Source organism: Myiozetetes cayanensis, unplaced genomic scaffold, assembly GCF_022539395.1.
Source record: "Myiozetetes cayanensis isolate MyiCay16 unplaced genomic scaffold, myiCay2020 scf909, whole genome shotgun sequence".
Lineage (NCBI taxonomy): Eukaryota > Metazoa > Chordata > Aves > Passeriformes > Tyrannidae > Myiozetetes > Myiozetetes cayanensis.
Genome location: NW_026088196.1, coordinates 171 through 17651, shown reverse-complemented (window position 1 = coordinate 17651; position 17481 = coordinate 171). Strand labels below are relative to the sequence as shown.

Below are 17481 nucleotides of genomic sequence, written 5' to 3'. Positions count from 1 at the left end.
ACACCCACCTGATCAATCCCTGGGAGCACTGGGAGCACTGGGAGCCCTTACTGGGTCATACTGGGAGCACTGGGAGCACTGGGAAGGGACCGGGGCGGCCTCGGGGATCGCCGTGGGGGGGCTTCGAGTGGAGCGTAGAGCGCCCCTGCTGGGCATATCGCGATATGACACCCACCTCATTGAGCCCCGGGGACACCTGGGGCCTGGGAGCCCTTACTGGGAGGCACTGGGGCACTGGGAGCCCCTACTGGGAGCACTGGGAGCCCTCACTGGGAGCACTGGGAGCCTGACTGAGGAGGCACTACGGGGCACTGGGAGCACTGGAACTCATGCACTGGGCATGCTGGGAACCCTTACTGAGAGCACTCGGAGCCCTTACTGGGAGCACTGGAGCCCTTACTGGGAGCACTGGGAGCCCTGCTGGGAGTACTGGAGCCCTTGCTGGTCTGTACTGGTGCCCTGGGACCCCATTCTGGGAGCACTGGGAGCACTGGAACACATACTGGGGGAACTGGGAGCACTGGGAGCACTGGGAGCCCTTACTGAGAGCACTGGGAGCCCCGGAAGCCCTTACTGGGAGCACTGGGAGCCCTGGAACTCATACTGGGCATACTGGGAGCCCCGGTACTCATACTGGGCATACTGGGAGCCCTTACTGGGAGCACTGGGAGCCCTTACTGGGAGCACTGGGAGCACTGGGAACTCATTCTGAATGTACTGGGAGCACTGGGAGCCCTTACTGGGAGCACTGGTGCCCTGGGACCCCATTCCGGGAGCACTGGGAGCCCTGGGAGCCCTTACTGGGAGTACTGGGAGCCCTTACTGGTCTGTACTGGTGCCCTGGGACCCCATTCCGGGAGCACTGGGAGCACTGGGAGCCCTTACTGGGAACACTGGGAGCACTGGGAACCCTTACTGGGAGCACTGGGAGCACTGGGATCCCCGTGAGCCCTTACTGGGAGCACTGGGAGCCCTTACTGGTCCGTACTGGTGTCCCATGGGAGCATGTGCATCGTGCCTCCTGCTGGGCACTGGGTCTTCGTCCCATTTGCCTGAAGGCCGGGGTGAGTGGGGGCAACTGGGAGCACTGGGAGGGACTGGGAGGGACTGGGAGGGGATTGGGGGACACTGGGAGGGACTGGGAGGGCTGGGGACTGGGAGGGACTGGGGAGGATTGGGGGCACTGGGAGGGACTGGGAGGGACTGGGAGGGGATTGGGGGGCACTGGGAGGCACTGGGAGGGGACTGGGAGGGGATTGGAGGACACTGGGAGGGACTGGGAGGGGATTGGGGGCACTGGGAGGGACTGGGAGGGACTGGTTTATACTGGTCTATACTGGTTTGTACTGGTCTGTACTGGTTTATACTGGTTTACACTGCTTTATAGTGGTCTATACTGGTCTGTACTGGTTTATACTGGTCCCCTTGTCCATACTGGTCCATTCTCATCCACACTGGTCCTTACTGGTGTAAACTATTCTATACTGGTCCATAGCGACCCATACTGGTTTATACTGGTTTGTACTGGTCTATACTGGTCTATACTGGTCTATACTGGTTTATAGTGGTCTATACTGGTTTAGAGTGGTTTACACTGGTCTATACTGGTTTATACTGGTCCCCTTGTCCATACTGGTCCATACTCATCCACACTGGTCCTTACTGGTGTAAACTGTTCTATACTGGTCCATAGCGACCCATACTGGTCCATACTGGTTTACAGTGGTTTACACTGGTCTGTACTGGTCTGTACTGGTCTATACTGGTCCATACTGGTTTATCCTTCTCCCTTCTCCATACTGGTCCATTCTCATCCATACTGGTCCATGCTGGTTTGAACTCCTCTATACTGGGCCAAACTGGTCCAAACTGGTCCGTAGTGGTTTATACTGGCCCGTACTGGTCCATACTGGTCTATACTGGTCTGTACTGGTCTACCCAGGTGTCGACCATGCCCGAGTACCTGGGCAAGAGGTTCGGGGGGGGGCGGATCCAGCTCTACCTGGCCCTGCTCTCGCTGGGCCTCTACGTGTCCACCAAGATCTCGGTACTGGGAGCACTGGGAGGGACTGGGGGGCACTGGGAGGGCACTGGGAGGGGACTGGGAGGCACTGGGAGGGGACTGGGAGGGACTGGGAGGCACGGTGGGCACTGGGAGGGACTGGGGGCACTGGGAGGGATTGGGAGGGGCACTGGGAGGGACTGGGAGGGGATTGGGGCACTGGGGGCACTGGGAGGCACTGGGAGGCACTGGGAGGGGGATTGGGGGCACTGGGAGGGACTGGGAGGGCACTGGGAGGCACTGGGAGGATTGGGGGCACTGGGAGGGACTGGGAGGGATTGGGGGGCACTGGGAGGCACTGGGAGGGACTGGGGGCACTGGGAGGGCACTGGGAGGATTGGGGGCACTGGGAGGCACTGGGGGCACTGGGAGGGACTGGGAGGGGATTGGGGGCACTGGGAGGGACTGGGAGGGATTGGGGGGGCACTGGGAGGGACTGGGAGGGATGGGGGCACTGGGAGGCACTGGGAGGCACTGGGGGGCACTGGGAGGGGACTGGGAGGGGATTGGGGGGCACTGGGAGGGACTGGGAGGGAGGGCACTGGGAGGCACTGGGAGGGGGTTGGGGGCACTGGTCCATACTGGGAGGGACTGGGAGGGCTCCCCATGGGGTCTGGGGGTCCCTATTTAAATTTTGGGGTCCCCTCTGAAATTTTGGGATCCCCCATGAACTTTTGGGGTCCCCCCCTGTGAATTTGGGGTCCCCCATGAAATTTTTTGGGGTCTCCCTCTGGAATTTTGGGGTTCCTGGAATTTTGAGGTCCCTGTGGGGTCCCTCTGGAATTTTCGGGGCCCGTATCGAATTTGGGGGTTCCCCTTGTAATTTTAGGGTATCCCTCCATGTAAATTTTGGGGTCCCCTCATGTAAATTTTGGGGTCTCCCCTGTGAATTTTGGGGTCCCCCTGTAAATTTGGGGGTCCCCCATGAAATTTTTTGGGGTCCCCCTCTGGAATTTTGGGGTCCCCTCTGGAATTTTGGGGTCCGTATCAAATTTGGGGGGTTCCTCCCTGTAATTTTGGGGTATCCCCCATGTAAAGTTTTAGGGGTTCCCCATAGATTTTGGGGTCCCCTCTGTAATTTTGGGGTCTCGTATTGAATTTTAGGGGTCGCTGTTCCAGGTGGCCATGTACTCTGGGGCGCTGTTCATCCGTGAGGCCCTGTGGAATCTGGGGCCCGCATCAAATTTTGGGGTTCCCCATAGATTTTGGGAGTCCCCCTCTGTAAATTTTGGGGTCCCCCATGTGTAAATTTTAGGGGTCCCCCGTGAATTTAGGGTCCCCACTCAAATTTCGGGTGGACATGATATTCTGGGGGCGCTGTATCGACCCCAGTCCAGGCGCTGGGACTGGGACCCCACAGAATTTGGGGGTCCCCTGTAAATTTTGGGGTCTCCCTCATAGTAATTTTGGGGTCCCTCATAGAATTTTAGGGTCTCCTCTGTGAATTTTGGGGTCCCCCTACCTCCGGTATTTTTAGGTGGACATGTACTCAGGGGCGCTGTTCATCTGCCAGGCGCTGGGCTGGGACCCCACAGAATTTGGGGTGCCCCATGTAAGTTTAGGGTCTCCCTCTGTAATTTTGGGGTCTCCCCGTATCTGGAATTTTGGGGTCCCCCCATAATTTTAGGGTGACTATTTTAGGTGGACATGTACTGGGCGCTGTTCATCCACGAGCACTGGGCTAGGGATCCCACAGAATTTGGGGTTCCCCATAGGATTTTGGGGTTCTCCTCTGTAATTTTGGGACTCCCCTGTGATTTTAGGGTCCCCCATGATTTTAGGGTGCTGTTTCAGGTGGACATGTACTCTGGGGCGCTGTTCATCCACGAGGCGCTGGGCTGGGACCCCACAGAATTTAGGGTGTTACCCATGTAAATTTTGGGGTTCCTCTGTAATTTTAGGTCTGTCTCTGAACTTTGGGGTCCTGCATGAATTTTGGGGTCCCTTTTCCAGGTGGACATGTACTCGGGGGCGCTGTTCACCCGCCAGGCGCTGGGCTGGGACCCCACAGAATTTGGGGGGTGCCCCTGTAAATTTTGGGGTCTCCCCTGTAATTTTGGGGTCCCCATAATTTGGGTACTGTTTTAGGGACCTTTCTCGGGGCTTGCATCGGCTGCTGTGACCCACAGGCTGGGGGCCCCACAGATTTTAGGGTTCCCACATAATTTTAGGTTCCTATGTAATTTGGGTCCCCCTATAATTTTGGGGTGCTGTTCAGGTGGACATGTACTCTGGGGCGCTGTTCATCCGCCAGGCGCTGGGCTGGGACCCCACAGAATTTGGGGTGCCCCCATAGAATTTTGGGGTTCTCCTCTGTAATTTTGGGGTCTCCTGTGGAATTTTGGGGTCCCCCATATAATTTTGGGGTGCTGTTTTAGGTGGACATGTACTCTGGGGCGCTGTTCACCCACGAGGCGCTGGGCTGGGACCCCACAGAATTTGGGGTGTCCCCATAGAATTTTGGGGTCTCCTCTGTAATTTTGGGGTCTGTATCGAATTTTGGGGTCCCCCCTATAATTTTGGGGTGCTGTTTTAGGTGGACATGTACTCGGGGGCGCTGTTCACCCGCGAGGCGCTGGGCTGGGACCCCACAGAATTTGGGGTGCCCCCATGTAAATTTTGGGGTTCCCTATATAATTTTAGGGTCCCCCATGGAATTTTGGGGTCCCTCTGTAATTTTGGGGTCCCCACCCCATTTTTAGGTGGACATGTGCTCTGGGGCGCTGTTCATCCACGAGCGCTGGGCTGGGACCTCACAGAGTGTGGGGTGTCCCCATGAGTAATTTTAGGGTTCCCCATAGAATTTTGGGGGTCCCCATAATTTTAGGGTCTCCCTCTGTAATTTTGGGGTCCCGTCTATGTAATTTTGGGGTCCCTGTTTTCAGGTGGACATGTACTCTGGGGCGCTGTTCATCCGCGAGGCGCTGGGCTGGGACCCCACAGATTTTGGGGTGTCTCCCATAGAATTTTGGGGTTCCCCTCTGTAATTTTGGGGTCCCCCCCGTGATTTTGGGGTCCCTTTTTCAGGTGGACATGTACTCGGGGCGCTGTTCACCCGCCAGGCGCTGGGCTGGGACCCCACAGAATTTGGGGGTGCCCCCATTGAATTTTAGGGTCTCCTCATAGAATTTTGGGGTCTCCTATGTAATTTTGGGGGTCCCCCATGATTTTGGGGTCCCCCATGACCAGTGCTATTTCAGGTGGACATGTACTCAGGGCGCTGTTCATCCGCGAGGCGCTGGGCTGGGACCCCACAGAATTTGGGGTGTCCCCACAGAATTTTGGGGTTCCCCATAGAATTTTGGGGTTCCCTATAATTTTGGGGTTCTGCCCCATGATTTTCAGGTGGCCATGTACTCTGGGGCGCTGTTCATCCGCTGAGGCGCTGGGCTGGGACCCCACAGAATTTGGGGTGTCCCCATGTAAATTTTAGGGTTCCCATATAATTTTAGGGTCCCCATGTAATTTTGGGGTTCCCCATGAATTTTGGGGTCCTTTCCCAGGTGGACATGTACTCGGGGGCGCTGTTCATCCGCGAGGCGCTGGGCTGGGACCCCACGGAATTTGGGGTTCCCCCATAGAATTTTGGGGTTCCCCCATATAATTTTAGGGTCCCCCCTGTAATTTTGGGGTTCCCCCCATGATTTTGGGGTCCCTTTTTTAGGTGGACATGTACTCGGGGGCGCTGTTCATCCGCGAGGCGCTGGGCTGGGACCCCACGGAATTTGGGGTGCCCCCATAGAATTTGGGGTGCCCCCATAGAATTTTGGGGTCTCCTATCATAATTTTGGGGTCCCCCCGTGATTTTGGGGTCCCTTTTTTAGGTGGACATGTACTCTGGGGCGCTGTTCATCCGCGAGGCGCTGGGCTGGGACCCCACAGATTTTGGGGTGCCCCCACAGAATTTGGGGTGCTCCCATGTAAATTTTGGGGTCTGTATCAAATTTTGGGGTCCCCCCACCCCCATTTTTAGGTGGACATGTACTCTGGGGCGCTGTTCATCCGCGAGGCGCTGGGCTGGGACCCCGCAGAATTTGGGGTTCCCCCATGTAAATTTTGGGGTCCCTATATAATTTTAGGGTCCCCCATGTAATTTTGGGGTCCCCCCACCCCCATTTTCAGGTGGACATGTACTCTGGGGCGCTGTTCATCCGCGAGGCGCTGGGCTGGGACCTCTACGCCTCCGTGGGGGCCCTGCTGGGCGTCACCGCCGTCTACACCGTCACCGGTGGGCGTGGCCGACGGGGAGGGGGGAGGGGCCTGGGGAAAGGGGAGTGTGGTCACGGGATGGGCGTGGCCACGAGGGGAGGGGTCGGAAGGGGTGGCAAGGAAAGGAAGGGGGAAGGAGGGAGGGGGTGTGGTTTTAAAAGGGGGCGTGGCTTTAAAAGAGGGCGTGGCCGCGTGGAGGAGGGTGGGGTAAAGGGGCGTGGTCAAAGTGGGTGGGGTTATAATGGGAGGGGTCTAAGGGGAAGTGGTGGTTGGGGGAAATGGGCGTGGCTTGGAAAGGGCGTGTCCAAAAGGGAAGGGGCGTGGCCACACATGGGGCGTGGTCTAGGATGGGGTGTGGTCAAAGAGGGTGTGGTTAAGAGGGGGCGTTGCCAAAGGGAAGGGGTGTGGTCTAGGATGGGGTGTGGTCAAAGAGGGCAGGGTTTTAATGGGAGGGATTAAGGAGTGGTGGTGGAAAGGGGTGTGGTTAAGAGGGGGTGTGGCCAAAAAGAAGGGGCGTGGTCTAGAACGGGGTGTGGTCTAGGATGGGGGGTGGTCTAGGATGGGATGTGGTCTGGAATGGGGTGTGGTCAAAGGGGGTGTGGATAAAGGGGTATGGTCAAAGAGGGAGGGGTTTTAATGGGAGGGGTCTAAGGGGTGGTGGTGGAAATGGGTGTGGTTTAGAGGTGGGGCGTGGCCAAAAAGAAGGGGCGTGGTCTAGAACGGGGTGTGGTCTAGGATGGGGCGTGGTCAAAGGGGGTGTGGTTAAAGGGGTGTGGTCAAAGAGGGCGGGGTTTTAATGGGAGGGGTCTAAGGGGTGGTGGTGGAAATGGGTGAGGTTAAGAGGGGGCGTGACCAAAAAGAAGGGGCGTGGTCTAGGATGGGGTGTGGTCTAGGATGGGGTGTGGTCAAAGGGTTGTGGTTAAAGGGGCGTGGTCAAACAGGGTGGGGTTTTAATGGGAGGGGTCTAAGGGGTGGTGGTGGAAAGGGGTGTGGTTAAGAGGGGGCGTGGCCAAAAAGGGGCATGGTCTAGAACAGGGTGTGGCTTAGGATGGGGCGTGGTCAAAGAGGGTGTGGTTAAAGGGGCATGGTCAAAGAGGGCGGGGTTTTAATGGGAGGGGTCTAAGGGGTGGTGGAAAGGGGTGTGGTTAAGAAGGGGGTGTGGCCAGAGAAAGGGCGTGTCCATAAATGGGGTGTGGTCTTGGATGGGGTGTGGTCAAAGAAGGTGTGCTTAAAGGGGCGTGGTCAAAGAGGGAGGGGTTTTAATGGGAGGGGTCTAAGGGGTGGTGGTGGAAATGGGTGTGGTTAAGAGGGGGCGTGGCCAAAAATAAGGGGCGTGGTCTAGAACAGGGTGTGGTCTAGGATGGGGTGTGGTCAAAGGGGGTGTGGTTAAAGGGGCGGGGTCAAAGAGGGCGGGGTTTTAATGGGAGGGGTCTAAGGGGTGGTGGTGGAAATGGGTGTGGTTAAGAGGGGGCGTGGCCAAAAAGGGGCGTGGTCTAGAACAGGGTGTGGTCTAGGATGGGGCGTGGTCTAGGATGGGGTGTGGTCTAGGATGGGGCGTGGTCAGAGGGGGTGTGGTTAAAGGGGCGTGGTCAAAGAGGGTGGGGTTTTAATGGGAGGGGTTTAAGGGGTGGTTGTAGATATGGGTGTGGTCATGGGGGGCGTGGCCAAAAAGAAGGGGCGTGGTCTAGAATGGGGTGTGGTCCAGAGTAGGGTGTAGTCAAAGGGGCGTGGTCAAAGAGGGCGGGGTTAAAGTGGGAGGGTTCTAAGAAGGAGTGGGTGGGGGGAAGAGGGGGCGTGGCCTGGTGACAAAGGGGCGTGGTCTGGAGGTAAAGGGGCGTGTCCTGACCGAGGGGGCGTGGCCTGCAGGGGGCCTGGCGGCGCTGATGTTCGCGGACCTCCTGCAGACCCTCATCATCGTCCTGGGGGCCTCCGTGCTGGCCGGATACGGTGGGGACTGGGAGCACTGGGAGGCACTGGGAGGGGAGTGGGAGGGGAGTGGGAGGGACTGGGAGGGACTGGGAGGGACTGGGAGAGATTGAGAGGGACTGGGAGGGGAGTGGGAGGGGAGTGGGAGGGGACTGAGAGGGACTGGGAGGGGATTGGGGGGCACTGGGAGGGACTGGGAGAGATTGGGAGGGACTGGGAGGCACTGGGAGGGGAGTGGGAGGGGACTGGGAGGGGAGTGGGAGGGACTGGAAGGGGATTGGAGGAGACTGGGAGAGACTGGGAGAGACTGGGAGGGGACTGAGAGGGACTGGAAGAGGATTGGAGGAGACTGGGAGGGACTGGGAGGGACTGGGAGGGACTGGGAGGGGATTGGGAGGGACTGGGAGGCAGATTGGTCCATACTGCTCTTTACTGGTTTTTACTGGTCTATACTGACCCACACTGATCTTTACTGGTCCTTACTGGTCCGTACCAGTCTATTCTGATCCACATTGATCTATACTGGTCCATACTGGTCCGTACTGACCCACATTGAGCAGCACTCATTCATACTGGTCCATACTGGTCCTTAGTGGTCCACACTGATCCATATTGATCTATACCAGTCCAAACTGGTCCATACTGATACTTATTGATCCATACCGGTCCATACTGATACTTATTGATCCATACCGGTCCATACTGGTCCTTATTGATCTATACTGGTCCATACTGGTCCGTACTGACCCACATTGAGCAGCACTCATTCATACTGGTCCATACTGGTCCTTACTGGTCCACACTGATCCATATTGATCTATACCACTCCAAACTGGTCCATACTGATACTTATTGATCCATACCGGTCCATACTGGTCCTTATTGATCTATACTGGTCCATACTGGTCCGTACTGATCCATATTGATCCGTACCCATTCATACTGGTTCATACTGGTCCTTACTGGTCTGTACTAATCCATATTAATCTATACTGGCCCTTACTGGTCCTTATTGATCTATACTGGTCCTTACTCATCCATACTGGTCCTTATTGATCTGTACTTGTTCATACTGGTCTGTAGTGGTCCTTACAGGTCCGTACTGGTCCTTACTGGTCCATACTGGTCCTTACTGGTCCTTGTTGACCACCATGGATCTATACTGGTCCATACTGATCCTTATTGATCAATATACTGGTCCGTACCAGTCCATACTGGTCCGTACTGCTCCACATCGATCTATACTGGTCCTTACTGATCCATACTGGTCATTATTGATCTGTACTTGTTCATACTGGTCTGTAGTGGTCCTTACAGGTCCATACTGGTCCTTACTGACCACCATGGATCTATACTGGTCCATACTGATCCACATTGATCTATACTGGTCCACACTGGTCCTTACTGGTCCTTACTGACCACCATGGATCTATACTGGTCCATACTGGTCTATACTGATCCATATTGATCTGTACTGGTCCGTACTGACCCGCATTGATCAGCACTCATTCGTGCTGGTCCTTACTGGTCCATACTGGTCCTTACTGGTCCATACTGGTCCTTACTGGTCCTTACTGACCACCATGGATCTATACTGGTCCATACAGATCCTTATTGATCAATATACTGGTCCGTACCAGTCCATACTGGTCCGTACTGCTCCACATCAATCTATACTGGTCCTTACTGGTCCATACTGGTCCTTACTGGTCCTTACTGACCACCATGGATCTATACTGGTCCATACTGACCCTTATTGATCAATATACTGGTCCGCACCAGTCCATACTGGTCCTTACTGCTCCACATCGATCTATACTGGTCCTTACTGGTCCATACTGGTCCTTACTGGTCCTTACTGACCACCATGGATCTATACTGGTCCATACCGGTCCATACTGATCCTTATTGATCAATATACTGGTCCGCACCAGTCCATACTGGTCCGTACTGCTCCACATGGATCTATACTGGTCCTTACTGATCCATACTGGTCATTATTGATCTGTACTTGTTCATACTGGTCTGTAGTGGTCCTTACTGGTCCATACTGGTCCTTACTGGTCCTTACCGACCACCATGGATCTATACTGGTCCATACTGACCCTTATTGATCAATATACTGGTCCGTACCAGTCCATACTGGTCCGTACCGCTCCACATCGATCTATACTGGTCCTTACTGGTCCGTACTGGTTTTCCCCCCACCCCGGGGCCAGCGCTGACCGCCGTGGGGGGCTACGAGGGGCTGCTGGAGCGCTACCCCCTGGCCCTGCCCCCCAACGCGACGGGGCCCTGCGGGAGGCCCCGCCCCGACGCCTTCCACCTCCTCCGCCACCCCAGCACGGGGGACCTGCCCTGGCCCGGCCTCATACTGGGACTGGGCATCATCTCCGCCTGGTACTGGTGCACCGACCAGGTGAGGGGTGAAAGGGGGGGACTGGGAGGGGCTGGGAGGGAGTGGGAAGGGATTGGGGGCACTGGGAGGCACTGGGAGGGGACTGGGAGGGACTGGGATGAGATAAGGGGACACTGGGAGGGACTAGGAGGGACTGGGAGGGGAGTGGGAGGGAACTGGGAGGGAATGGGATGAGATAAGGGGACACTGGGAGGGACTGGGAGGGGAGTGGGAGGCACTGGGGGCACTGGGAGGCACTGGGAGGGACTGGGAGGGACTGGGAGGAGATTGGGAGGAACTGGGAGGCCCTGGGAGGGGACTGGAAGGGAAGTGGGAGGGACTGGGAGGCACTGGGAGGGGAGTGGGAGGGAACTGGGAGGGACTGGGATGAGATAAGGGGACACTGGGAGGGACTGGGAGGGGAGTGGGAGGCACTGGGAGGCATTGGGAGGCACTGGGAGGGGAGTGGGAGGGAACTAGGAGGGACTGGGATGAGATAAGGGGACACTGGGAGGGACTGGGAGGGACTGGGAGGGGAGTGGGAGGCATTGGGAGGCACTGGGAGGCACTGGGAGGGGAGTGGGAGGGAACTGGGAGGGAATGGGATGAGATAAGGGGACACTGGGAGGGACTGGGAGGAAAGTGAGAGGGACTGGGAGGGACTGGAAGGGGAGTGGGAGGCACTGGGATGGGATTTTGGGGGGCACTGGGAGGGACTGGGCTGTAACTGGAGGCACCGGGATAGCACTGGAATGGCACTGGGAGCACTGGGAGCACTGGGACGTAAGTAAGATGGCACTGGGGCGTAACTGGGAGGCACTGGGAGGGGACTGGAAGGGAAGTGGGAGGGACTGGGAGGGACTGGAAGGGGAGTGGGAGGCACTGGGATGGGATTTTGGGGGGCACTGGGAGGCACTGGGCTGTAACTGGAGGCACCGGGATAGCACTGGGATGGCGCTGGGAGGCACTGGGAGCACTGAGACGTAAGTAAGATGGCACTGGGACGTAACTGGGAGGCACTGGGAGCACTGGGACGTAAGTAAGATGGCACTGGGACGTAACTGGGAGGCACTGGGAGCACTGAGACGTAAGTAAGATGGCACTGGGAGGCACTGGGAGCACTGGGACGTAAGTAAGATGGCACTGGGACGTAACTGGGAGGCACTGGGAGCACTGGGACGTAAGTAAGATGGCACTGGGACGTAACTGGGAGGCACTGGGAGCACTGGGACATAAGTAAGATGGCACTGGGACGTAACTGGGAGGCACTGGGAGCACTGGGACATAAGTAAGATGGCACTGGGACGTAACTGGGAGGCACTGGGAGGCACTGGGAGCACTGGGAGCCCCTCCCTCACCCCCCCCGCAGGTGATCGTGCAGCGCTGCCTCGCCGGCCGCTCCCTCACCCACGTCCGGGCCGGCTGCGTCGTCTGCGGGTACCTCAAAGTGCTGCCCATGTTCCTCATGGTCCTGCCCGGAATGGCCGCCCGCGTCCTCTTCCCGGGTCAGCCCCTCCCCCATCCCCCCCCCGGGCCTCGTGGTCCCCAAACTTGAGGTCAAAATGAGCCTCCTCAAGATGGGTGTCCAACTGTAGATGGCTGCCAAGATGGCTGCCAAGATGGCTGCCAAGATGGCCGTCGGATGGTGTGAGCGATATGGCTGCCAAGATGGCTGCCAAGATGGCTGCCAAGATGGCCGTCGGATGGTGTGAGCGATATGGCTGCCAAGATGGCTGCCAAGATGGCCGTCGGATGGTGTGAGCAATATGGCTGCCAAGATGGCCGCCTGGTCAATATGGCCATATGACTATTCAAGATGGCCACCAAGATGGCCGCCAAGATGACCATCAAATGGCATAAGCAGTAGGGCCCCCAGGGCAATATGGCCACGTGACCATTCAAGATGGCCGCCAAGATGACCATCAAATGGCATAAGCAGTAGGGCCCCCAGGGCAATATGGCCACGTGACCATTCAAGATGGCCACCAAGATGGCCGCCAAGATGACCATCAAATGGCATAAGCAGTAGGGCCCCCAGGGCAATATGGCCACGTGACCATTCAAGATGGCCACCAAGATGGCCGCCAAGATGACCATCAAATGGCATAAGCAGTATGACCCCCAGGGCAATATGGCCACGTGGCTATTCAAGATGGCCACCAAGATGGCTGTCGAATGGTATGAGTAATATGGGTTCCAATATGGCCTCCTAGTCAATATGGCCACCCTATGTGGCCCTGCAATATGGCCACGTTACCATTCAAGATGGCTTCCAAGATGGTTGTTGAATGAAGTGAGTAATATCACCGTCAATATGGCCACCTGCGCAATAAGGCCATGTGACTATTCAAGATGGCCTCCCAATATGGCTACCCTGGTTACTATCCAAGATGACCTCCCAATATGGCTGCCCTGGTGAGTATCCAAGATGACCTCCATATATGGCTGCCCTGGTGAATATCCAAGATGGCCACCCAAATTGACTTCCCTGGTGACTACCCAATATGGTTGCCCAATATGGCTGCCCTATTTACTATCCAATATGGCTGCCCTGGTGACTATCCAAGATGACCTCCCAATATGGCCACCCTAGTTACTATCCAAGATGGCCTCCCAATATGACCACCCTGGTGAGTATCGAAGATGACCTCCCAATATGGTTGCCCTGGTTACTATCCAAGAAGGCCGACCAATATGGCTGCCCTGGTTACTATCCAAGATGACCTCCCAAGATGGCTGCCATGGTTACTACCCAAGATGGCCTCCCAATATGGTTGCCCTAGATACTATCCAAGATGGCCGCCCAATATGGCCACCCTGGTTACTACTCAAGATGGCTACCCTAGGTACTATCCAAGATGGCCACCAAAAATGGCTACCCTGGTTAATATCCAAGATGGCCACCCTGGTGACTATCCAAGATGGCCGCCCAAGTTAATTCTCACTTGGGTGGCCATCTTGGCCAATGGTCGCCATTTTCGGGAGTCAAGATGACGGCCAAATATGGCGTCCCAAGATGGTCGCCCACCTGACTATCCAAGATGGCCGCCCAATATGGCCACCATAATTACTATCCAAGATGGCCGCATAAGTTATTATTTAAGATAATGGGCGGCCATCTTGAATTCTCACGTGGGCGGCCATCTTGGTCAATGTCCACCATTTTAGGGAGTCAAGATGGCGGCCAAATATGGCGTCCCGAGATGGCCCCTCCTTTAGAATAATCATCTTGGGCGGCCATCTTAGATAGGTTAAATGGCAGCCATATTGGGCGACCATCTTGGATATTTTTGGTGGGCGGCCATCTTGGATATTTTTGGTGGGTGGCCATATTGGAAGGCCATGTTTGATATTGACTATGGTGACCATATTGGGCAGCCATCTTGGATATTCCACTGGGAGGCCATCTTGAATATTGACTATGGTGGCCATCTTGGGCAGCCATCTTGGATATTCCACTGGGAGGCCATCTTGGATACTCTATTGGGAAGCCATATTTGGCAGGCATCTTGGATACTTTCTGGGGCAGCCCTATTGGGCAGCCATCTTGAAACCCCTACTGGGAGACCATCTTGGATATTCATTAGTTCAACCATATTGGGCAGCCATCTTGGATGCTTTCTGGGGCAGCCATATTGGGTGGTCATCTTGAATATTCACTACATCGGCCATATTGGGCAGCCATCTTGAAACCCCTACTGGGAGGCCATCTTGGATATTCATTAGTTCAGCCATATTGGGCAGCCATCTTGGATACTTTCTGGGGCAGCCATATTGGGTGGCCATTTTGGATATTGACTATGTTGGCCATATTGGGCAGCCATTTTGAATCCCCCACTGGGAGGCCATCTTGAATATTCATTATTTCAACCATATTGGGTGGCCATCTTGAATTTTCACTATGGTGGCCATATTGGGCAACCATCTTGAATTTTCACTATGGTGGCCATATTGGGCAGCCATCTTGAATTTTCATTATAGTGGCCATATTGGGCAGCCATCTTGAATTTTCATTATATCGACCATATTGGGCAGCCATCTTAAATTTTCACTATGGTGACCATATTGGGCAGCCATCTAGAATCTTCTACTGGGAGACCATCTTGAATATTCATTATTTCAGCCGTATTGGGTGGCCATCTTGATCTTTCACTATAGTGGCCATATTGGGCAGCCATCTTGAATTTTCACTATAGTGGCCATCTTGGGTAATGATCTTGAATTTTCACTATGGTGGCCATATTGGGCAGCCATCTTGAATCCCCCACTGGGAGGCCATCTTGAATATTCTATTGGGTGACCATCTTAAATATTCACTATGGTGACCATTTTGGATCCTCCACTTGGAGACCATCTTGAATATTCCACTGAGAGGCCATCTTGGATCTTCCATTGGGTGACCATCTTGAACACTCACTATGGCAGCCATATTGGGCAGCCATCTTGAATCCCCCACTGGGAGGCCATCTTAGATATCCTATTGGTCGTCCATCTTGAATATTTACTATAGTGGCCATATTGGGCAGCCATCTTGAATCCTCCACTGGGAGACCATCTTGGATATTCCATTGGGAGGCCATCTTGGATTGTCCCTTTGAACCCTCTGTAGGGTGGCCATCTTGAATCACCACCACCTTTAACACTCGACCCAGAGGCCATCTTGAATCACCCCCCACCCAAATTTGGCGACCATCTTGAAAAACAACCCCTCCCTCCCCCTTCACTCCCCAAAACCCGTGTCTGACTCCACCCCCCCTCATTTTGGCCCCTCCCCCCAGATGTCGTGGGCTGTGCCGACCCCCAGAACTGCGCCCGGGCCTGCGGCTCCCCCGTCGGCTGCTCCAACGTGGCCTACCCGCGCCTGGTGCTCACCCTGCTGCCCGCCGGTACGTCTTCCAGCTCTAATTAGGGGGTTATTAATCATTATTAGTAGCTATTAAGGTGTTATTAATTATTATTAGCGGTTATTTGGGCATTATTAATTATTACTGGCGGTTATTAGGGCGTTATTAATGGTTATTAGGCGTTATCCCATTTTTTTGCATCAATTAACCCCATTTTTTCTCCTAATAACTCCATTTTTCCTCCCTATAATCCCATTTTTCCTCCTAATAATCCCATTTTTGGGTCTATTAATCCACTTTCTTGTCCTATTAACCCCATTTTTGTATCAATTAATCCCATTTTATGTCAATTAATCTTATTTGCTGTTCAATGATCCCATTTTTCCTCTCAATAAGCCCATTTTTCCTCCCAATAACCCCATTTTTTTTGCCCAATAATCCCATTTTTCCTCCCAGTAACCCTATTTTTGTCTCAATTAAACCCATTTCCCCTTATATTAAGACCATTTTTTTGCCCATTAACCCCATTTTGTTGCCCATTAACCCCATTTTTTGCCCATTAACCCCATTTTTTGCCCAATAACCCCATTTTTTTGCCCAATAACCCCATTTTTCCTCCCAGTAACCCAATTTTTTTTTTGTCAATTAACCCCATTTTTCCTCCTTTTAACCCCATTTTTTTTTTTGGTCAATTAATCCCATTTTGTGCCTACAAATCCCATTTTTGTCCTAACAATGCCAATTTCTCTGCCCAATAACACAATTTTTTTGCCCGATAACCCCATTTTTTACCAATTACCCCCCTTTTTTTAATCAATTACTCCCATTTTTTCATCAGTTCCCCCCATTTTTCCTCCCCAAACCCCATTTTTTCCCTTTTTAACCCCATTTTTTGGTGTTTCTCCCCCCCAGGGCTGCGGGGGTTGATGCTGGCGGTGGTTCTGGCGGCGCTGATGTCGTCGCTGGCCTCGATCTTCGCCAGCTCCGCCGCCCTCTTCACCTTCGACGTCTACCAGAGGCTCCGCCCCCGGGCGGGGCCGCGCCACCTGCTCGTCGTCGGCAGGTGGGACACGCCCACCCCCTAATTAGTGACCCATTAATTTAATTAGGGACTTATTAATGCCATTAATGATCCATTAATTGTTATTGAGGGACTATTAATTTAATTAGTGACCCATTAATTGTTATTAGTGACCTGCTCGTCGTCGGCAGGTGGGACACGACCACCCCCCTAATTAGTGACCCATTAATTTAATTAGGGACCTATTAATGTCATTAATGACCCATTAATTGTTATTGGGAGCCTATTAATTGTCATTAGTGACCCATTAATTGTTATTAGTGACCTACTCATCGTCGTCAGGTGGGACACGCCCACCCCCCAATTAGTGACCCATTAGTTTAATTAGGGACTTATTAATGTCTTTAATGACCCATTAATTGTTATTGAGGGACTATTAATTTAATTAGTGACCCATTAATTGTTATTAGTGACCTGCTCGTCGTCGGCAGGTGGGACACGCCCACCCCCCCAATTAGCCACCCATTAATTTAATTAGGGACCTGTTAATGTCATTAATGATCCATTAATTGTTATCGGGGGCCTATTAACTGTCATTAGTGACCCATTAATTGTTATTCGGGTCTGTTAATTGTCATGAGTGACCCATTAACTGCAATTAGTGGCCCATTAATTGTCAATAGTGGCTCATTAATTCCTGTTAGTGACCCATTAATTATTAGGACCCATTAATTGTTATTAGTGACCTGCTCGTCATCAGTAGGTGGGACACATCCACCCCTAATTAGTTTAATTAGGGGTCTAATAATGAAATTAATGACCTAATAATTGTAATTAGCGACCTATTAATTGTTATTGAGAATTATTAATTGTCATTAGTGACCCATTAATTGTTATAAGTGACCTGTTCGTCGTGGCAGGTGGGACACGCCCACCCCCCCAATTAGCAACCCATTAATTTAATTAGAGACCTATTAATGTCATTAATGACCCATTAATTGTTATTGGGGGCCTATTAATT

The 17481-nt window shown here is 53.9% G+C and overlaps 1 protein-coding gene across 1 annotated transcript; it reads left to right on the top strand.

Moving 5' to 3' along the window:
• Positions 1-1930: 1930 nt before the first annotated feature.
• LOC126653139 (sodium/glucose cotransporter 2-like) lies at positions 1931-16502 on the top strand (the record flags this gene model as incomplete). Its single annotated transcript, XM_050340662.1, has 7 exons — positions 1931-2047; positions 6185-6290; positions 8138-8218; positions 10417-10616; positions 11965-12100; positions 15374-15481; positions 16352-16502. Coding segments are annotated over exons 1-7 (878 nt in total), but the record flags the coding sequence as incomplete, so codon positions are not given.
• Between the last annotated feature and the right edge of the window lie 979 nt (positions 16503-17481).